The following is a 23,351-nucleotide window of genomic DNA, read 5'->3' as shown; positions in this document are numbered from 1 at the left end:
CAGGCCAATCTCAATACTCAGTAACTTCCCAAAAAGTTTCGAAATTATCCTGAATCGGTCGCTATTTAGTCACGCAAAACAACTTATCTCTGTAGACCGGCATGGATTTTTTAGCGGGCGATCTTGTGTTACTAACTTATCCTGTCTGTCTAGCCTACATCTGTGAATCACTTGATGTTAATATTCAAGTCGATGTTATTTATACCGACTTCCAAAAAACCTTTGATCGGATAGATCACTATATTTTGCTGCATAAATTAACTCAGTATAGTTTTTCAGGGAAATTATTTCATTCCTACTTGATTGGTAAATCTCAATATGTCGAATATGAGGGCTTTAAATCGAAACATTTTAACGTAACATCGGGTGTGCCAGCGGGCTCGAACCTTAGTCTGCTCCTGTTTAGTTTTTTTATAAATGACTTTATTTAGTCACTCACTTGTCATAGGCTGGCTTTTGCCGATGATTTGAAACTATATTTAAATGTATATGGTTTGGAGGATTGTGTTTTTCTTCAGAACTGCCTAAATACATTGGAGGAATGGTGCGCTGTTAACAGGTAATGCTTGAATGCGGCTAAATGTAGTGTGGTCAGTTACTCTAGATCAAAAACACTCTTAAATTTTGATTACTTTATTAATGATACTAGTTTGAGTAGATTAGAGCAAATTACTAATCTTGGTATCACCTTTGAATCTGAATTTACATTCGTTCCACACTTCAACAACATAGACAAGTCAGCCCTGAGAAGGCTTGGGTTTTTAATTAGAAGTTCTCAGAGTTTTACTTTGGAATCTACATTAAGACTGCTTTTCTGTTGCTTTGTGAGATCAAAACTGGAGTTTGGCAGCATTATATGGAACCCGCTCTATCAGAATCATGTTGGTCTCCTTGAATCTGTTCAGCATAGATTTGCTAAGTTTTTGGCCTTCAGGCAGGATGGCATATATACAGTTAGGGGGTTTGATCATTGGCAACTATTGGAACGCTTCAATCTACATCCATTACATCTCAGAAGAATGATCTTCTCTGTAAAATTCCTGCATGGGTTACTGAATGGATTCAGTTGATAGTCCTGTACTTCTTTCTGGTGTACGTTTCATGGTGCCTAGGCTTAATGCTAGACATCCCCTAACATTCTTTCTGTTAAGGCCTCATACTAACATCCTGTTGAAATCGCCACTATATACAATATGCGCTATATTTAATCGGATCTGTCATATGTGTGATATAAATCTCTCTCCGGTTCATGTGACTGTTAATATCTTGGTGGATCATTACTCTTGGGATTAAGACCCAAGTGTTTAAGTTATAGTTAGTAGGTATATTGCAGTTAGTTTAATTCAATTTTGTTGAATATATGATTATCTTGTTAAACTTTTATAATTGGGTTTTTATATCATATTAACAGTTATTTGTTCTAATTTTTTGGATAACTTTTGAGATTGTGACTTTACTTTTTTTTTCTTTTTATTCTTTTAGGTTTGTTTTGTGTTTTTTTCTTTAAACTATATTTCTCATTGTTTTGCAACTGTTTCCTGTTATTGGGCAAGTTGCCTGTTGGAAATAACGGCTTATTATTAATATAAAAAGTATACACGTTATTAAAATTTGTTATATTGTAAAAAATAGATATACAGGGTGATTTTTATAAGAAGGTCATGCTTTTGGGGGATCATAGAGGACGTTCAAATATAACTTTTGATATAAGACACTATGGGTCGGAAATGCCTCAGAAGCAAAATACATGGGGTTAAAGTTTTTAAAAAAATTAAGAAATTAATTTTTAGTTTTTTTGACTGTTTAAGATATCGGTATTAAATTTTCTCAATAAAGCTACCTAATAAAGATGCTTTAAATCTAAAAAGTAAATGTTTTAGTTTCAACCAGTGGCGTAGATCAGATAAGCATTAGAGTAATTTTTTAATAAAAAAAAATAGTACGCCACTGATAATCAAAAATTTTAAGAATCCTTGGTTTATTTAGCAGAAAAAAAGGTATCCTGCATCTTTTTCCCAAAGGGCACCATTTTATCAGAATTTAAAAATAAATAACTTTAATAAAAACTAAGGAAAAAAAAATTATTGGATAACGTTAAAAAATACTAAATAATAAATAATAATAATTAATAATTAATTTAAAAGGTGCTCAAAGTGGCCGTCTGTTGGATACAGAGCCTGCAGTGTAATGTTAAATTGTCGTGAATTTTCTGAATAACTTCACCCCTATCTTTAATTACGCCTGCAGCTACTGCAATGCGAGCCAAAAGATCATGTTCATCTGGCACAGGTGTAGAATAAATAAGTTGGTCCAAATGACCCCACAAATAAAAATAACAGGGATTTAAATCGGGGGAGCGCGCTGGCCAAGCCACTGGGCCTCCCCTCCCAATTCAACGTCTAGGATATCTTTGGTTCAAATATTCCCTGACAACGCGACCATAGTGTGCCGGACAACCATCATGTTGAAGCCACATTATTTGCCGAACATCCAATGGCACATCTTCTAAATGTTCAGGCAGAAAGGCAAAAATCTCGAAGAAAAATCAAATAATTTTCTGCAATGAGACGTCTTGGCAAAATGTACGGACCAATCAAGTTCTCCCCTACAATGCCTGCCCAAACATTCACAGAGAATTTTTGTTGGTAGCCACGGATAAATTTAGCATGAGGGTTTTCATCAGCCCAGACATGATTATTTCTTGGGTTGAAATGTCCCTCTCGGCAAAACGTTGAATCGTCACTAAACAAAATAGCTTGGCGTATATCTGGGTGTTCAGCCCCTTGTTGAAGATACCAAGTGGCAAACGCGAACCTATTAGCATAGTCTTGGGGCAACAGATGCTGAACCTTTTGTTTTTTAAATGGATAAAGGTGGTTATCATGTAAAACTTTCCAAACGTTTGGCTTATCCTAAGGTGATCAGCAATTTTTCGGGTACTTGTATTTGGATCCTCTTCAATATTGTGAAGTATTTCCTCCTCAACATTATCACGAATAGGTCTTGCACGAACTCTTATGCCTGGGTTCACCTAAAACAAAAAGTACATGTTAATTTTTTGTTTTAATTTTTTTAAGTAGGTACTTACTTGTAATTGTCCTCTCTCACGTCGACTTTCGACCTTAAGAAAAAATCTTCTCTCTGGGACCATTCGATTGGGAAAACGTTCAGCATAAATCGCGCGAGCTAATACAGCATTTCCTCTGGATTCACTTCTCAAGGGTTAAATGCATATCTGCCAATTCATTCCACGTAAATCGCTCCATAACATTCAAAATAAAGCAACGGCAGAACAACTACCTTATTTAAATTAATCAGGAAGATGACGTTATAACAAAGTTTTGATTCGTATGTCAAAAATATCCTAGCAACCGTTAAAGCTATTATTTATTTTATTATCATGTCCCTCTTTACAATTTGCGTGGCATTGAGTTAGCGGATATGCACACTCGGCGAATCCGATGAGTTCGTGCGAGACCAAATACCGAAATTAAAGATAGGGGTGAAGTTATTCAGAAAATTCACGACAATTTAACATTACGCTGCAGGCTCTGTATCCAACAAAATGGCGGCCACTTTGAGCACCTTTTAAATTAATTATTAATTATTATTCTTTAGTATTTTTTAACGTTATCCAATAATTTTTTTTCCTTAGTTTTTATTAAAGTTATTTATGTTTAAATTCTGATAAAATGGTGCCTTTTGGGAAAAAGATGCAGGATACATTTTTTTCTGTTAAATAAACCAAGGATTCTTAAAATGTTTGATTATCAGTGGCGTACTATTTTTTTTTATTAAAAAATTACTCTAATGCCTATCTGATCTACGCCACTGGTTGAAACTAAAACATTTACTTTTTACACTTAAAGCGTCTTTATTAGGTAGCTTTATTGAGAAAATTTGACACCGATATCTTAAACAGTCAAAAAACTAAAAATTAATTTCTTAATTTTTTTAAAAACTTTAACCCCCTGTATTTTGCTTCTTACGCATTTCCGACCCATAGTGTCTTATATCAAAAGTTATATTTGAACGTCCCCTATCATCGCCCAAAAGCATGACCTTCTTATAAAAATCACCCTGTATATTAAAGTAATTAGATACCCTTATACACACACAGAGCTATGCTCCATTGTGTAAAATATATATTTGGTTTGAGATGTATTATTTTTATGAATGAATAAATAAATAAATAATAATAAAAAATACGGTTGTTACTTGTTCTTGTTCTTCATAGTGCCTAATATCATTCATGAGATTTACCACACAAGTAGTTGTACTAAAACTAAACGTTTCCTAAACCCGGATTGACATTCAGGTATAATTTTATAGGAATTTGAAAATGCAGTAATTTGATTAAACACATGTCTGCAGTAATTTGATTAAACACATGTCTCTCTAGAGCCTTAGACAAAACAGGTAAAATACTAATAGGGCGTAGATCTTTGGCTTCTTTATGGTTTGAGACTTTTGCAAATGGTTTAATGATAGCCTTTTTCCGTCTGAAAATTGATTTTCGATATATGAGAATAAATAATATTGAGGAGCGGTTTGCTACAGAATGGAAAACAAGTAATATCTCTTATTCCTAATCCATCATAGCCTACTGAATTAGTACCAATTGTTGCTATAATATCTTTTAAAATAGTCTCATCCATAAGATTAAAATTTAGTGAATTGCGGAAATTGAACGCTTTATTTTGATAAAAGGAATTTTTTTCTTTGCAAGTAGTGTCATTCGATTTATTAGAAATAGCAAAGAAGTCATTGAGTACATTTGTTTCAGATAACACGGCAGGTATGTTGAAATCATTTTTTCTTTGTATAATATTTAACTTCTTTACTGTATCCCAAAAGGGCTTTCCAGAAGTTTTAGAGAAGTTGCAAAAATAAGCATTTTTCTCGCGTATGATAGCGTGTTTAGTAATTTTTTTTAAATTACGCTAGTACTGGAGGTAGTTACAACTTTTAGTTTTCAGATATTTTTTATGTGCTGTGTCTCTTAGCTTTATAAGTTGTTTAATATTATCGGTTATCCATGGAGTAAAAGGCTTGCTTTTATTATTTTTCTTTAATTTTGTAAGTGCAAATTTGTCAATTAATTATTTGATACTTGAATTAAAAAACTTTTCATCTATATTAGGAGAATAATAAATTTCGTCCCATGGTAAGAGGCTAGCAGCATAATCAAAGGCATCTCGATTATTCAAAATATTATTGTAGTCTCGACATTTCAAATATTTGGCTTTAGTTTTTTCTGTACTAAAATTAAAAATAGCGAAATTATTCCGCAAGCAAAATCGGGTAGGTTCTGTAATTATCTGATTTAAATCAAATCTATTTATAAGACAACTTAACCTAGACAAATAGTTTGAGGGTTTAAGGAAGTCCACATTAAAATCACTTTTATAACAGAGGCGTCTCTAGTCCTTAAGAAATGGGGAAGCTGTTTTATTTTTTTGCTCGATTTTTTGACATAATCAAAAATTAAAATCAACAGAGGACGTAATGTAAATTACGTAATTTACGACGTAATTTACATTACGTCCTCTATCACCATCATTACACCGTTACATTCGTCCTCATCACGAATATGTGCGGTTCAAGTACATATAGGTACATATATTTTTTTAATAATAGAATAAAAATACGAAAATCAATATTATTGTTTCGCATTTATTACCTCATACAGGTAGGAACAAAACAAAATTACCTTAAATGATAAAATTTAATGAGAAATTTATGTCTGAATTTATAAATATTCTCCTAACCTTACTTAAAATGTAACTGCAACTCCACTTTTTGCAAATTCTTCAATAACATTGTCATAAAAATTTGGTTTTTTGAAAAGTTCCTGAAGTAGTTTTTGTTCAATTGAAATCATTCCCAAAGCAGAAAGTCTTTCTTGTCCTGTAGAATTTCTGGTAAAAGTATTAATCTTGAGTTGAGAAAAACTATGTTCTGTACTATGTATAGTAAGTGTAATTTATATGTCCTGTAACTATGTATTATGTTCTGTAACTATGTATAGTAAGTGTAATTTCACAAAGCATGAGCCTTTCGGGGCAAGCAAGATGTAGTCCACACTTTTTTATTGATTTTAAAACCTTTTAAGTCACTAACACTATTTTTATTTAGGCCTTCTGAAGTACTGAATACTTATAACAGACAGTTCAAACGCGGTCAAAAAAGTAAGGATAATTTTGTCTTAACGAATCAAAACCTTCTTCTAAAATGATTTTATTTTCTTTGAAGTTGACAAGCTCTAGAAATTTTTACATTATATTTGAATTTTTTTTTGGATAACTTCCCCCACACTTAAAATAAGATCGTTTTGAATCAAGTTGGACGTTCCTTTAAATCTTGTCGATTTTTCCAAATGGAGCCTTAAAACGTCATCGTATTTTGATAAAAAATAAATCATATCGACAAGATAAAAAGATAGCTCATGTTTAGTCAAAGTCAAAATATACTTTATTTGCTAAGTTTACAAATTTATGCTAAAAGCTTCCTAATCCTAGAATTTATAATATAAGTATTTATTTGGTTATACAGGACAAAAACAGAATACAGAATCGATTTTGATTGTACATAGAAGCATATTTTATATAAACAAAGAAAAAACCAAATAATTTTAAATATTAAAATGAATCGTTAAAATACTCTTTAATGCTGTAGTAAGCTTTTGGTAAGATTAATTTCTTTAGTTCTCTCCTAAACTTTTTAAGGTCTGTAACATTCCTAATCGAAAAAGGAACATGATTAAATATTTTACGACTAATAAATATAAGAGAGTTTCTCGTAAGTGAGGAGGTGGGGATTGGAAGAGATAAGTTGCCCACTTGACAAGTATTATGACTGGTGCAGGATGGTGGACTGAAAACTGTTAAAATTCTTTCAGCTACAAAAAGAGGTCTACAAGAGACTCTCAGACCAACACCACACAGATACCTTAATGCTTTTTTCTGAATAGTAAAAATTATGCTAAGGAGTCCCTTGGAGCACAAACCCCAAAAATGGCAACCCATAACGGATATGAGAGTCTATTAAGGCGAAATAAACTGAACGAGCAAACAACCCCCCCAACTCATGCCTGGCAACCCTGACTGCAAAACAACAAGAAGAAAGTTTAGCAGCGAGGCCCAAAACGTGGTTGTCAAACCTTAAACTCTCATCAATGAAGAGGCCGAGAAATCGACAATAATCCCTACCATGTAGTGGGCTCTGCTCATCAAACAAAAAACCCTCTACATTACATTTAAAGCCCAGAACAGTCTTATCAACAAGTCTTATCAACATTGAATACAAGCTGATTGCAGATGCACCACTCTTTAATTTTGTGAAGGTCCTCTACTATGAGAGATCTGACTACTTTTTGATCTTTGTTATGCCACAGAATTGTAGTATCATCGGCAAACTGAACCACTAGTCCATGCAGTGATAGAGAGCTTAAGTCATTAACGTATAATAAAAACAAAATAGGACCCAACACTGACCCTTGAGGTACACCACATTTAAGATGTGCTATCCCTGACGAAAATCCAGATGCAACCACCCTCTGTGTGCGGCCGGGATTGAGAAAATAAATTCAAATTGTTCCCGCTAAACACTCTTCCAATGCGGCGGCCAGATTTGTTTTTAAAGTCTTTAAAGTCACCAGGGAATTGGACATACACCCTCTCGTGATCCGATACACCCAATGAGTGCACTGAACAGGTAACACCGTCCAGATTACTGCAGAAATAATCAATAGTGGTCGATGAAGAGGACGAAATACGAGTGGGCGCATTAACATGCATGGTGAGTGCAAATGATTTGAAGATTCCATCAAGAGAAATTCTTTGCGGTAAGGAAACCTCTGAATAATTAATATTAAAATCTCCAGCCAAGATAACACGCAAGTGAATTGGGAGCCGGGACAGAAGACAATCTAACCTGTCAAGAAACAGACTGATATCCTCAGAGGGCGGGCGGTATATATAAATAACGCACATATTAAACAACTTAAAAAAACACACCGAACACCCTCAAAAACCCGTTCAACTGAGGCATCACTAAACTTATCAATGGTACAGAAAAAGTTTTGAAAATGTCTCCTAATTAGAACCATGCAGAGAGTTCTGTCTATAATAAACTGACAGTGGTACATACTCATCAATACAAAAACATTCATTAGGTCTAAGCCAATGTTCCGTTAATATAACAATGTCAGGAAAATTAAAATTAGCAAGCAGAAGTTAAAGCTCATCCACCTTATTCCGAAGTGATTGAATATTTAATAAAAATGCACTACAATGCTCTAATTTTGATATTGCAGTTGAATGAAGGGGAGCTTTAACCTCTACGGTCTCATCTATAAAAAAGAGTGAGAACCAGTCACACGCTCAGACGCAGTTCCCACGCTTTCGACAAAATTAGGTGATCTATCTAGTTTTAGATGCTTAGAATTATACAGTGGGTTTAGAAAATATTTTTTTATGTGGTCATGTAATATACAAGCCAAATCAGCAAAATGATTAGCATAATTGCATTCAAGTATTCGACTTAGGTCAATGCTGTTTCTATGGAAAGCTTTATATAATGACAGATTACTATTATATACGACACTGCAACCTGGTCCAAAACAAGGGCATGTCATAACGAGGAAAGTAGTGTTTTTACAGGGAATGATAAAATCATTAATAATAGATGTAGGAGAATATGTTCCGTTCAACCACAAGATCACCAAATCATTCTTGGTAAAATTGGAAGCAAGAGCTGAAGCAGTTAGTACCAAATCATGAGTCAAGCAACCAGGTTTTAGAAAATATTGAATGTTGTACACATGTCCCATTTTGTTACATAAAAGCTTAAGAAACAAACAAACTTTACCAAGGAAGCAGACCACATCTATCATCCTTTTTAGCAGTTCACAATTATTTCTTACTTCTTCATTGTGTTTCTGTACCACTAGTTTTTGTTGATTATCTGATGTTGATATGTGCTCAATTCTTGTTTTACCAAAAGTTTTTTCTTTGATGATGGCCTGTATATGCACTTTGCTACTGCTGTGTCTTAATTAATTTATGTAAATTGTTCAGATCACAAAAACCATTCTTATTCCATAAGCTCTTTCCACTAAAAAATAAAATACATGGCCAGCAAAAAATTACAGAGCGGAACATAGGAAATCCCATGTAAATTTTAAGGGGGTCAATTATTGGCTTCCCTGTACATTTTACAGAAAAAATGTAAGATAACTTTTTGAAGAGACCAATCTGGCAAACCCTCGTGCAAAGTTTCAAAAAATTTGAATAAGTGAATCTTGAATTATTCAATTAAACGTAATTGTAAAATTACCAAATTTTCGGTTCAGGTAAAACCAGACACCAGCCACCAGCAAACAATTTGTTATAAGGCTTTGTCAAATCTGACATACAGCCAAATACAAGAAATGTTTTTTTTTTTGTTTTATCAATCTCACATTCAACGTAAGACACGTTAACATTACTTTTTTAGTTAAACTTTTATTTAATATAATGATTGGTTTTATAACAATTATTATTATAGATTATTAAAAAAATTATTTTATCATACTTAGAATTTAATTAAACCAATGGTAAACCAAGTAAATAAACCAAGAGGTATCTGAAATATTTTCAATTTATTTTCCCATGAAGCCTATCTGGTCTATTTCACCCATTAAACCTATTGTTAGTAAATTTGAGTCCAAAGACATTGCAATAAATAATTGTAAATGTTTATGAGTAAGACTCATAAGATCGAAAATAGATCAGAAAAAAGAGAGAACAGAACTCTTAATATTTTACTAAGTGTGGAAAAATAAAATAAAATAAAATACAGTAACTTTTTTAAAAATAATAGAGAATTACGTAAAAACATCAATTAATCAAATGTTCAAACAACCCCCCATTAACAGCTAAACAGATATATTCTTTTTCAGTGTATATATTCTTTCTAAGTTATAAAGGGTGGTAATTCATTCAATTAAAAGCACTGTATACAAATATTTTTAAAATTGGTGCTCACAATCTTTTTCATAAGACACTCAGTAAATGCATAAAATTTATAAATACTGTTTTTTTATGTATTTATATACATTGTAAATACATCAAAAAATTTTTCAAAGGCTGAAGCAACTTGAATCACCAAATAGCCGATCTTTCACATCTGCTTAGATTTAATCTGACAAAATTTTCTATGCATAGTCACCACCAGATGTCAATTATTTTGGTAACCTCTCAAAACTCCTGCTTTTTACCTGTCTAACATTGTCAGGTTCATTGGAAGGTGATAAAATAAATTATGTCTGGTGGCAATTATACCAAAAAACATCAGATTTTGATACAGAAGTTTTGAAAATCTTACCTAACATCTTGAGATCCTTGAATATCAACTGTTTCATAAACATGTTCATAAACCTCTCGGACAGCATGTAAAAAGTCACTTTGAAGTACTTTTTGAAGAGCTATAAGTTTCGTAGCCGGCACTTCTCCGCTTTTCTGCAGTTTTTCTAGAAGTTCAATGGATCGTTTGATATCTAGGGTAAAAGAAAAAAAAGCAAAATTGTTTATTATTAGTAAAACAAAGGCTCACCTTTCCCTAAGGTAAGAGGTTCCCCTATCTGAGCCATTAAACTAAGGTAAGGGAATGTGCCTAATTTGAATTTTTTTTATAATTTTGATAATTAATACACCCTCAGTTTGTTGATATTTTTTGAGATAACATGACATCACCATAGACACTGACATTATAGAATTCTATTATGTCAGTGACCATAGATAACGACCGAGAAGACTGTAAGGAGGAGAGATATTTTGCCTGTGCTGGGTGTACCAAATCATGTATGGCGTAACAGCGTAAGTTCGCTAACCCACACTGCTATTCTTCAACTGGGGTTTGCGCAGTAGTGTAGTGCCTGCCTGGCAAATGTAAGTAAAAAAATCTACACGTAAAACAATGGCGAAATATGGGGTCGGCAAAGCAGCCACTGGTTCCTGGCTCTTAATGTTTAAAAATTTATACATAAGGCAATAATGACAATACTAGGAACCGGTATTGTAAAGCTATTTTGGCAGATAACTTAAAGTTTACTTATGAAATAACGTCACATGTTACAGTAAACTTCAAAATGTAGAAGTTATCTTCATCTTCATCAACTTTTTAAAAAAATCCTGGGGCTAGGATTCTAAAATCACGACTCGATCTCGATACGATCACGACTTCGAATTCAATCGCGACTTTAAATTTCTAAAATTTTTCTCGGCTTTTGGAGGGAAATAATAAGCCCTCATAGATAACATAGATGACATATATATAGACCCACTAAAGTAAGAAGTATCAAGTCGCTAAAAATGCCTCTGCATAAATGGCGTTTTCACAAATTGAGCATGGTACATACTGCTCTTTTTTGTGCTATAAACGCCCGATCCGCCTCCATACAGTTGCCCCAGAAAATAATCCCATATTTAAGCCTTATAAATGCTCGCATAGTAGACAGTTTTCAGATGTTCTAAATTTAGATATCCATGACTCTTAAGGAGTGCCTGCCTTGTTAACTGTACCACAAACACTTACTAAATGCTCAGTCCAATTTAAGTTCAGATCTACATGAATATTCAGAAATCTAATACTCCTTGACAGCATTACATGATGATTATCTAAAAAAACCTCCCAAGGAGTCTCCCTACCTTTCTGTTTTGATCTAAAACACACAAAGTTAGTTTTGTCAGGATATAAAATAAGAATTCGTTGTGATCCAGAAAATTGGAATCATTGGCAAAGTTTACTAGATGGGAATTGTTATTTAATATATCACTGGCTAAGTTATTTACATAAAGAATGACCAAGATCGGGTCCAAAACACTTCCCTGGGCAATTTTAAGAGCAAGGATATCCTCCTCAGAATAGAGGCTCTGCCCACCCCATGTAATGACCACTTTTTGTTGCCTGTTTGAGATAAAGGATCTTAACCACTCTAGAGCTGGACCTCGAATGCCACATCTCTCAAGCTTGTCAAGCAAAGTTTTGTGGCTTACATTATCGAAAGCCTTGGACAGATCTTGATATTCCCATAGAAATATCCCAAAATAATTGTGTTAAGTAAACCTATCATAGTTCCAAGTTTTTTCGTTGAGCTTAGCGTTGGTAGTGTGGGCCTATTAAGCGTGTCAGAGCCGCCATATTCTATCATGGATTTTCTAAATTCCATTACTAGATTATTTTCGAGAACTTGTTCCTTTGGTCCGTTCGCTTCTTCTTCTGACTCAGTCTATTATAATAATAATAATAATGTAAAATTTAGACGAATTTTTAATTTTATTTAATGTTTAACAGTTTTTTATTTTAAGGTTATATAATTTTTTTGTTGCATAACTTGTGAATTGTTTGCTCTTTTTATAATATGGTATATGGTTTTTATAAAACATTTGGTGAATATTTCTTGTTTTATTTCTGAAACCCAGACCTATGTATCTAGTAGAAAATGTGGTCAGGAAATTTGAGAGATAAGTATATTTTGTTCATATATTTTTTAACCGCTAGAATTAAATCTAGGTTACTCGGAGACTTTATTAACGATTTTCAGACAGAGGTAGCGTGCCACCAGGGATCATTGCTGATCCCGACGAAGCAGATTATGCGTTTAATTTATTTATTATAGATTTGATCGTTAAATCGGGTTCTTGCCACCAAGTTATTCGTACCCGCAAGTATTCAGTTACCTGCCTATTTAATCCCCAGGGAATAATATAATCAGTGTAAGAGCCATTAAAAGCTTTATTTTAAAATTAAAAGAAAATATTTTATTTAAATAAGTTACAAAATTGGAGAAAATAGAGATAAACAAAAACAGAGTATAAGAGTAGTAGATAAAAATGTCAAAGTTACGAAAAGATACGAAACAAAATACTAAATCTAGATTAGTATTTAGTTGGGCTTTATAAGTATTTACTAGATTTATAGGTGTATAAAGGGCGAGCATTAATGTAACGGTTCTCAGGGTAAATCATCGTTCCTACTAGAGTGATTTAAATGTAAAGACAAAAATTTTAAAAAAATATCAAGATCGGAACAGAGAAAATATAGAGAGAAAAGAAAAAAAAATAAATAAAATAAAAAGAAAATAAAATGGTACAATAGCGACAATAGCCAGAAAAATCTCAAAAAAAAACAATAAGGTCTACATGTTTACCTTTTAGTCTGGTTTTGGTAATTCGCGGGCACAAACTAACTTTTCCGCTGCTTAGTTATTCAATTTATATCCTCTACACTGACGTGGGGTGGCTTGGTTTATCCAAAAAAAAAAAAATTATTCAATAATTAAAAGAAATTGCGTACGTGCCGTGGGTGGTCGTTGGCAAAATTTAGATGTGATAAGACTTTCTTTGGCGGCCACTAGAGCAATTAAAAGACAGAGAGCTTTTGACGGGAAGCGCGTGATGCTAATTAACCCGTTATTAACCTTTCGTTATTTTCGGCGAATTTGATTTGACACTCATTTACCGCATTTGGATATAACAATAATTATTTCTACGAAATACTTTTTAAACAAAAATATGATTTTTTTTCTTATCTGGTAAATTATATGAAAATTCAAAAAAAAATTAATTTTTTCTGTTTTTTGAAAGGAATGAGAGAATTAGAACCGCTTTGTTACATTACCCTCCTCTTAGAAGGAAACATACACCTTAAGGTGGTATGTGTTTTCTCTTATAGCACGATACTTATAAAGTCCTTACACATGACTAGTAGTGGTTGGTTCCTCGCAGTACAGATTAGGGATAGGTGGTGGAACTGGAACTAGGCTAGGCAGCTCTTCTGGATTTCGTTTGGTCAGTCTGGGCGATCTCGAAACATTGACTTGGGTCATGTCAATGTAGTCATCGAAGCTCTTGGAACGAGAGTCGGGTTCTGGATCTTGATTTACGGGCGAGGCGGCGTTGGTGATAGGTTATAGTAATCAGAACTATTATGATTACTACAAAGGTACTAGCGATGGCAATCCCTTGCCATGATGGTTTGGTAGTACGAGGGGCAGGAGACGGAATGTTCTGGTTAAGAGCTTTAAGTAAAGTTTCAAGCTCTTGATCTGTTGCAGTAAAGTCTTGGCTCATTAGGTTGTTCAATATATTGGGCAGTTGCTCCTCTGATTCGTTAGTAACGTCATGGCGGGTAGCTGACTTGCCAGTTAGCAAGGTCGGTATGTGGAACTTCTCCAATGAGGTGTTGATGGGGGTAACATCTTCACTGTGAGGTAGGAGGGTCCTACCTTCCACTTGAGCATTACAGTTCTTTTCCAAGGATAATAGGCCAGTGTGTTCTAGGTACTGGACAGTTCGGAGCTCGTAGTTTTTAGTGGAGCTATTCTTGTTTAAACAGTTTATAACGGCCTTGAGAGGGTGACTAAGACTATAGGCCCAGCGGTTATCACCATCAGCCCGAATAGGAACTTCAGAGCAGTGCCTCCAAGGTTTACTAGACCTCGGCGTGTTCTTGGTGGAAATGTGGTAGTTTCCTTAATGCCTTGAATGGTATTGATGATCTGCTCGACACTTTGAGTCATGAAGTCCTTTTCCTCCTTCAAAAATGTCATCTGATAGCCTGAGAGTGCGTTGACAACGCCCTTAGTGATCTGTTCCTTCATCTGTTCCCGAACTTATAATTGTAATTATTCAAGTTAATGTCTATTGCCAGTGTCCATCGTTCGTCGGTTAAGGTCACATGCGCCTCTTTCGTAAACAGTATGCCCTGGGATAAGGTTTGAGTAAACTCTGGGTCCGCGTAGCAGTAGGTAAACATGACAAGAAATACAGCTAGCAACATGTCGGACTGGGCTAGATCTGCTTACGGAGAACCCAGGGATGCTCTTCAATAGGACCGTGACTTCTTGTGCGGTGCTGGGTGTCAGTGATCGGTCGTCTGGTTTCGTCTGGTACTTCTGTGGTCGTCTGGGGCTGCCTGGCGGTGACTTGTAGTCTATCAGTCTCACTGGGTTGTACTTGGTTGGGAACGGGATTTAAGGATACCAACTCACTATCAGGAGTGGAGTCGGTCTGATCAGGCGGAATTTGTATAAAGTTCGGTTTTAGTATGTTAGTGTTTGTTATGTCTGTGAGTGTGTCAGGGTCGGTATTGTCGGTATTTATGAGATTTTCTAGACTGGATTGTACGCTATTGTTTGGTGACTGAAGGTCAATATAAATTTCAGGTAAGTATTCGGGGTTTTCAGCATTTTCAGAAAAATCTGTTTTATCAACGGAGATATCGGTAGTATGGTCATGGAGAGAATCGTTCTAGGTTTCAGCTATAACTGGTGAACCGGGGTAAGGTGTTTTAATTTTCTTCACTAGATTCGTATGTACACGTGTTGTCGATTTCTTTCCTAATTCTTGAATGACGACGTTTACTTCGGAGGGGATGGAAACAATTCGGTAAGGTCCTTTCCATTTCATCTGCAATTTTCGTGATGTTTTGATCACTGGTGCCATATTTTTCATGAGAACTAAGTCACCTAGGTTAAATGCGGGTGTTTTGGATTTTACTTTATATTTAAGTTGTTGATGTTCAGCAGTTTCTCTCAGCTTTTCTTGGACAGTAGTGTAAGCTGTTTCTAGTCGTTTTAGTAATTCAGCGGCATAATTTTCACTAACATCGTACCGGTCACGAGTGGATTTCATGAAGTCTTCACATGGAAGTTGCATATCTCGGCCATGGATAAGAAAATATGGGGTTTCACCTGTAGAACTATGAATCATGTTTCTAAAAGCCATGGTAATATAAGGGAGCCATGTGTCCCAATCTTTCTGATCTCGGCTGATGAAATGCGATAGCATATCTTTTAAGGTACGGTGTGTTCTTTCAATCATTCCATTGGCACTCGGGTGGTAGGGAGTAGTCTGGAGTTTCTTGATGTGGAAGATTTGACGAACCTCTTTAAAGACTTCAGATAAGAAGTTTGATCCTTGATCTGTTAGAAGTTGTTCAGGGGCTCCATGTCTACTAATAATCTGTTCGGAAAAAGCCCGTGCTACAGTTGAAGCTTTTTGGTCAGGTAGTGGAATGGCTTCAATCCATTTTGAAAAATAATCCTGATAGGTAAGGATGTACTTATTACCCTTTAAGCTTGTTGTGATGGGTCCTACAATATCCATAGATGCTCGTTGAAAAGGTCTAATTACTTCCGGGAATTTGACTAATGGGGCTGGTTTTAAATGGGGCGAAGTTTTTCTTAGATTACATGATAAGCATTGTTCGCAGAAGTGTCTAATATCTTTGTTCATAGATGGCCAATAAAATTGTTGCTTAATGAGTTGGGTAGTTTTTTCAATTCCTGGATGTCCGGCATGTGGGGCTGTATGGTAAGCTTCGACAGTGCTGCCAGATGTAACATAATTATCGAATTGTAACATAATTTATCCTTAAAATTGAACTGAAATATTACTTGTACCATATTCGTTAATTGTAACATAATTTCACCAGAAAATAATTCAAAACGTTAAAATACATTTCAAACTTAATAAACTATCAAGAGAGTTTAGGATTTTTACCATAACGTGAGTTATATTATTGGCAAAATGTATATGTATACCATCTATCTATTATAGGCATCTACCCATTATATTTCCTCCCTACTAGCTATTTTTCAATTATTTATCCGAACTTCAAACCGATAACGCCATCTCTGGTGCAAGTTCAAGACCAAATCAATCAAATCCAAATCTTTAAACGGCGCTCGGCGTGGGCTCCGCTCCGCCGGTAACGAGTTGTGGGAATCACCGAACAGAACGTCAAATAAAAATAAAATCATACATATTAAAGCCTACGGTAGAGAGCTATAACTTTTTCACTGTGTAATTGGTAATATTATAATTGAAACGTGTAAAATGAACGCTGCAACTACGTCAAAATATTCTTCTGATTCGGACTCGGAATCTGAAGCAAACATCAATAGGAAACGTTTTAAAAACATGCAAAGACGGGAAACTAGACCTCAGCAATACAGGGTAGAATGGGAAAATCTTTATAAGGCGTGGTTAAAACCTGTTAAAGGTAAGTGGTATATTTCCATTATGTAGGGTGTTAATTTAGTATATTAGGTACAATAAATTTGACAGATGAATCTTTAGGTTATTTTAATACAAGTTTAGATAAACATGTGTCCGCAACGGCGGTTTGTTTACGAGATGTTAATCTTAAATAAAACAATTGGTTTTTCGGGAATATCCTAATACGCTTTATCTAATTCTGTCATAATTTGGCGGTGGATAGTTTATACTAGTGAGGTGTTAATTTAGCCTTAGCTTGATTCAATTTATTAGAAGCGGCGTCGTGAGCGGTATACCTAAACGAATATTTTTGCTTAGAAAAATAATCGTAACTGACTTTTATATATAGATTTTTTATTTTCTTTAGATAAATTTATCAAAATAAATAAAAACAGAATAAATAAAATAAATAAATAAATTCGGTGGCTTAATATTACATAAATTATGTAATTAATAATTGGTGGGACTGTGGGACACTCTTTGATTTATTTGGTATTTATTGTGTTTTAGATAATCCTCTACCGGCAAGGTGCATTGCATGTAACACTGATTTCCAAGCTGATATTACAGTCATCAAAAATCACGGCAAGGGCGTTAAACACATGAAGCTTGTAAAGGGACTGGCATACAATCAACCTAAAATCGATTCTTCATATTTTAAAAAGAATGAGGCTCAAGATCAAGTTTCCCAAGCAGAGATCAAAGTAGCCGCTTTTATTTCTGAGCATAACTTATCTATGAAACTGTCAGATCATTTAGTGCCCCTTATGAAAAATATGTTTCCTGACTCCAGAATTGCCAAAGACATGCAAATGGGAAGAACCAAATGTACCGGCATTATTAAGAACGTTTTGGGGAAATGTTGTTTTGAGGAGCTTGTAGAAGAGCTAAGGTATAAAAGGTTTAGTTTTTTAATAGACGAATCTACAGATATAAGCAGCGTAAAAAATATGTGTGTTTGCGTGCGGTACTTTTCTTCAAAATGTCAAAAAGTTGTAACTAGATTTTTTAGTTTAGTGCAATGTTTTTCTGGCAAAAATGCTGATGAAGCAAATACTGGTGCTACGGCTGAGGTAATATACAACAAGCTTATTGCTGTATTTACATCATCCGTGTTACCCTTAGAAAATATCATAGGCTTTGGTTCGGACGGCTGCAACACAATGTTTGGGTCAAAAAATTCTGTTGTTACTCGATTAGAACTTAACTTCCCTGGAATAGTTATTCAAAAATGTATATGTCATTCTCTCCATTTATGCGCCAGTGAAGCATGTAAAGTTCTTCCACGGCACTGTGAAGACTTAGCTAGGAATATTTTTAGTTTTTTTAAACACAGTAGCAAAAGGCAAGCTCAGCTTTTAGAATTTCAAGAATTTTGTCAAGTTGAGCCTCACAAAATTTTGCGGCCTTCGCAGACTAGGTGGCTTTCACTGCTCATGGTAGTTAACAGAATTATTGAGCAGTGGGATCCATTACAGCTATATTTTACCCAGCAGTGGATTGGACATAGATTACTAGCATCCGAAACCATAGCCAATAGGTTAGGTGACAGTGAAACTAAACTTTTTTTTTATTTTCTCCAATGGATTCTTCCAAAATTTGTCGAATTAAACATTTATTTTCAAAACGAACAAGTAGTTATAACAACAGTTTATACTAAAATGTGCGAAACTTTTAAATTTCTTTTGTTGGCCCTTTTAAAACCCAATTATGTCCATCAAACAGAATTGCAAAACATAGATCCATCTAACGATAAATTTTTATAGAGTTAAACCAAGTATATCTTGGTATTAAGGTAATGGAAAATATTAATAAACTAAATCAGCAACAACAAGATGACTTCCTCATCCGATGTCGTCAATTTTTAATAGTATCTGCTATGGAGATGAAAAAAAGGTTTAATTTCAATGATAGTATCTTATCTAACTTAGCTATATTTGATAAGAATTATTGTAAGCCAAGACCTCAGTCTCTTATAGGGGTAATAAACTTACTACCTAGAATTATAGATCCTCAAGATACCGACAAAAAACAAAAAATTGATGACCAGTGGAGGCTATATTGTCAGTGCCTAAATGAGTTTGATGAGGATATTAAAAATGAAAATAACATTGACAAATATTGGTATAAAATATCTATAAAGAAAGACCTTTTAGACTCCAAACCATATGCAGATTTAGGCGCATTTGTTTTGGATATCCTTATTTTACCCCATTCCAATGCAGATTGTGAACGGGTTTTTTCTAAGGTAAATCTCATTAAAACTGATACGCGTAATAGTTTGTGCACTAAAACTATAAATGCACTACTTTTATCATCACAGCGCGCTCATGGTGAATGCTATAATTTTGATGTTACTCAAAAAATGACAAAGTCTATGATATCAAATATAATATATAAGAAGGATGGTGAAGAAGATATTAATATTTCATTTGAATAATGACTTTTGTGTTAAAATTTTTTTCTTGTACCTAATTTCTGGTTTAAATTTCATACATAATATCAAAATATATAAGTTAAATTTATATTTGTTGGGGTTTTATTTAATACTAACTGTTTTTTACTAACGACGCAATTTTTTTATTTCCATTCCTCAATACTCTCTTAGAAAAATAAGTTCCGGATTGTAACATATTTTTCGAGAAAATCCGATAATTTTGACAACGTCGCTCGATAATTTCATACGTCACATCTGGCAGCACTGAGCTTCGATGACCTTACGTACCATCGGTGTGGGAACCACGAGTAAATCTTGCCTTTGGTGAAGTTCTTTTTGTTTGTATAATTATCCTTCGACATCATACATAAAGTTTTCCTGATCTGCCAGGGCTTGTAAATTTGCATCAAGTTGTTGTGCGGCTTTAATTTGTTGTCTATCCCAGGTTGGTTCGTAAGTCTCAAATTTATATACTGCAATCACTGGATGTCGAGATAGGGCATCAGCATTTCCATTTAATCTACCAGGTCGGTGAATGATTTCAAAGTCGTAAGGGGCAAGTGATAATGCCCATCGAGCTAGACGACGGCTCGGGTCCTTGATGTTGAGTAACCATCTTAGAGCGCTATGGTCTGTAACTATAGTGAACTTCTTTCCATACAGGTAACATCTAAAGTATTTGATACTCCATATTACGGCTAGACATTCCTATTCTGTGGTGGTGTAATTCCTTTCGGCTGAGTTCATTAGTCGACTGGCATATGCAATGGGGTGGTCCTGTCCATTGGTTACCTGGCTGATGATAGCGCCCAGGGCATATCCTGAAGCGTCTGTCGTTAGGGTGAAGGGTTTCTCAAAGTCTGGATATTTCATTACCGGTTTACTACATGATAGTTGTTTAAGAGTGTCAAAACTATTTTGTGTTTCTTCTGTCCATATAAATGGTGTGTTTTTATGCGTAAGTTGCGTCATAGGCAACATGAGAAAATTGGGGTATAAAACGACGATAGAATCTAATTAATCCTAAAAATGATCGGATGTCCTTAACGCATTTAGATACAGGGTAGTTCTTGAGGGCTTCAATTTTCCTCGGGTCAGGTTTAACTCCTTCTTGAGATATGACGTGACCCAGATATTCGGTTTCTGTAATAAGAAAATTGCATTTTGATGGTTTTAGTGAAAGATTAGCCTGCTGAATTTTATGAAAAACTTTTTCTAATCGGGAAAAATGCTCTTGTGTACCTCTGGAAAAAATGATGATGTCATCTAAATATACAAGACAAATATCTTGGGTAAGGTTTCCCAGAACATTATACATTAACCTTTGCCAGGTAGAAGGGCTGTTAATTAATCCAAAAGGCATCCTCAAGCATTTGTAATGTCCATCGGGGGTGCTAAATGCGGTTTTTCAAATGTCATCTGGGTGAACCATTATTTGCCAGTATCCACTTGCTAAATCTAATGTACTAAAATGAGTCCAATTTCCTAGATTATCCCACGTCTCTTGCAAATTTGGCAGTGGAAAATAATCCCTTTTTGTGATTTTGTTTAGTTCTCGATAGTCGATGCAGACTCGTACTGCTGATTCTCCTTCTTTGGATTTCTTGGCTACCATAACCACAGGAGTGGACCAGGGACTTTGTGACGGGCGAATTATCTCATTTTCTAGCATATCCTCGATCTGCTCTTTAAGAATTTTTTGCTGATGAAAAGGTACTCGATAGGGTTTTTTCGTTATAGGAGGAACATCTTCTATGATTATTCCGTGTTGAACTTCATGAGTGGTTTGCAAAAATTTTTTCATCGGTGTGAAAAATATCAAGATATTTGCTAATTAAACTAATTATAGTCTCTTTATAAGGTGGGCTAACGTGGTCTAGATTTATCTTCTGTAAGACTGTCTGGAGCAAATGGTACCGAGAGGTTTGTTTTATACAACGTACTTCTGGCTGGGTGTGCGCCTCTTCACCAATACTAGTGAAGGGTTCCATGTAACCTACGATCGTTGATGCAGGTACAGTTACCTCAGTCCCAGAGTAATTTAACAAGCGGATAGGTATCCAGTTTTCGGGCTTTATTAGGCATCTGACTACACTACTATAACTCCTTGGACGTGCACTTCCGTTGGATGCACAATAGCAGTGTCTGTTTGGATTTTGGTAGGTACTGTGAACTTCCCTACTGCAATCACTTCACACCTGGCAGGTATGGTTACTTCCTCGGGGATAGAAATTGGAATAGCTACTGGATCCTCTAGGTTCCGGTTTTCACTGCGGGTGGCCGGCCGTTCACCCGTTTTGGATCGATCCTCAGTTTCTAGGTCGGGTTCAAGTTCAGGTTCAGGTTCAGGTTTTAGATTTGTTGTAAAACTCTCTCCGGTATTCTGCATAACTGCTAGTATTTTCGGTTTTCTGTTGCTTGCTAGACTCGTTAGACCGTCTTCTAGGGTTAATAAAGGTATCTCGCATCCTTTAATTAGCAATTTACTGTGTTCTTGTTGAAAGGAAATTTTAACTGCATGCTGCTGGAGAAAATCGGCTCCTAAAATACCGTCATGTTCTATGGGAAAATTGTCTTGTACGACAACAAATTCTTGATTTATGATTAAATTACTTAGTTTAAACTTTAAAGTAATTTGTCCTAGGTTACGTATCCGGTTTCCTTGAACGTCAACTAGTTGTGGTGTATTTTCAGCATGAAAAGGCTGGTTCTGTATATATTTTTTCTTAATGAGCGACGCTGATGCTCCAGAATCGGTTAAAAATAAGTTAAGATAGTTTGCATTGCTGTGAATGTGTACGATGATTGATGTTTCTTGACAGTTATATGGCGTAGAGAAGTTTAGAGAGATAATATGGCTTAGTGGTGCCTCTGTACAGGCACCGGGGCTTGCACGTTTTTTGGACAATTTTGCTTAAAATGTCCGGATTGATGGCAATTATAACATGCTGGTGGGGCTCTGCATTCCCATCGCCAGTGTCCATGTTTGTTACAATTTGGACAAGGGTTTCTTGGGGGTTGTTGGGGTCTGGATGTCTCGGTTCTTCTGAAAGTTTGTCCATGAGATTGGTTAGGTTGAGCGGACCATTGAACAGCTTGTGTTCTATCGGGCCTTCTCCAAGTTTTCATATTATTCTCCATCTCTATAACTACTTTTACTGCGTCATCGTAGTCGCTTGTGCTGCAGAGTACCACCTTATCGCGGATGTAGGGTAACATCCCGTTTAGAAATTGAATGTGCAGGTGTTCTTTTAACGATTCTTCAAGAAGTGCATTCTTTTCCGCGTCGTTCGTTTTTCTATCTTGGATTGTCCTACGTCCGGCTCGTTGAATTGTCTGCGCATAGTCCTTAATCAATTCATTAGATCTCTGAGTGGTGTTCTGCAAAATTTGCATTGCTTGGAATACCGTCAGTTTGCTAGTAAACTCACTAAGGATTTTCTCTCGTAGGTTTTTCCAAGTCCATGTTGTGTTTGGAACATTAATTATTTCCAAAGCTCTGCCTCTTAGCTTCGTTTGGCAAATAGTTGCTTTTGTGTTGTCATCCCATCCGTGTAGTTTACCAGTTAATTCAATTATGTCAATAAATTCATGCGCGTTTCCCTGTCCGTTAAACTTATCTATACCCTCGATGGCTCCATATGGACCAATACTACCTACCGTTACCGCAGAAGTAGCAGGGGTGCTAGCTGAGTTATGAGTACTACTAGTTAAAGCATCAGTGTTCGGCATTTTTAAGAAGGTGTCAAAAAATAAGGTATAGTATTCGGGATTAAAACCAAGTACGAATGCGCTCAGTGGCTCTGAACATTCAACCTCCTCAGATTTTTCTTCAATGGTTTATAACCTTGTAAAAAGTAGAGATGACA

General features: G+C 35.2%; 2 protein-coding genes across 2 annotated transcripts in view; one reads left to right on the top strand and one right to left on the bottom strand.

Annotated features, from left to right (window-relative positions):
* Positions 1 to 10,762, bottom strand: part of LOC126738834 (protein lin-7 homolog C) — a 49,005-nt gene extending 38,243 nt beyond the window's left edge. Inside the window, exons 1-2 of the mRNA XM_050444294.1 lie at positions 10,597 to 10,762; positions 10,369 to 10,540 (exon numbers count right to left, since the gene is read on the bottom strand). Of these exons, the coding sequence (XP_050300251.1) occupies positions 10,369 to 10,540; positions 10,597 to 10,633 (209 nt within the window). The 5' untranslated portion in view covers positions 10,634 to 10,762. The remainder of the gene's footprint in view (positions 1 to 10,368; positions 10,541 to 10,596) is intronic.
* A 20-nt stretch (positions 10,763 to 10,782) lies between these two features.
* Positions 10,783 to 23,351, top strand: part of LOC126738804 (lysophosphatidylserine lipase ABHD12-like) — a 50,074-nt gene continuing 37,505 nt past the window's right edge. The window contains exon 1 of the mRNA XM_050444254.1: positions 10,783 to 10,931. The gene's annotated coding sequence lies outside the window, so the exon portion shown is untranslated. The remainder of the gene's footprint in view (positions 10,932 to 23,351) is intronic.

The sequence above is a fragment of the Anthonomus grandis genome, chromosome 1 (assembly GCF_022605725.1).
Source record: "Anthonomus grandis grandis chromosome 1, icAntGran1.3, whole genome shotgun sequence".
Taxonomy (NCBI): Eukaryota; Metazoa; Arthropoda; class Insecta; order Coleoptera; family Curculionidae; genus Anthonomus; species Anthonomus grandis.
This window is presented reverse-complemented; position numbering and strand designations above follow the sequence as displayed.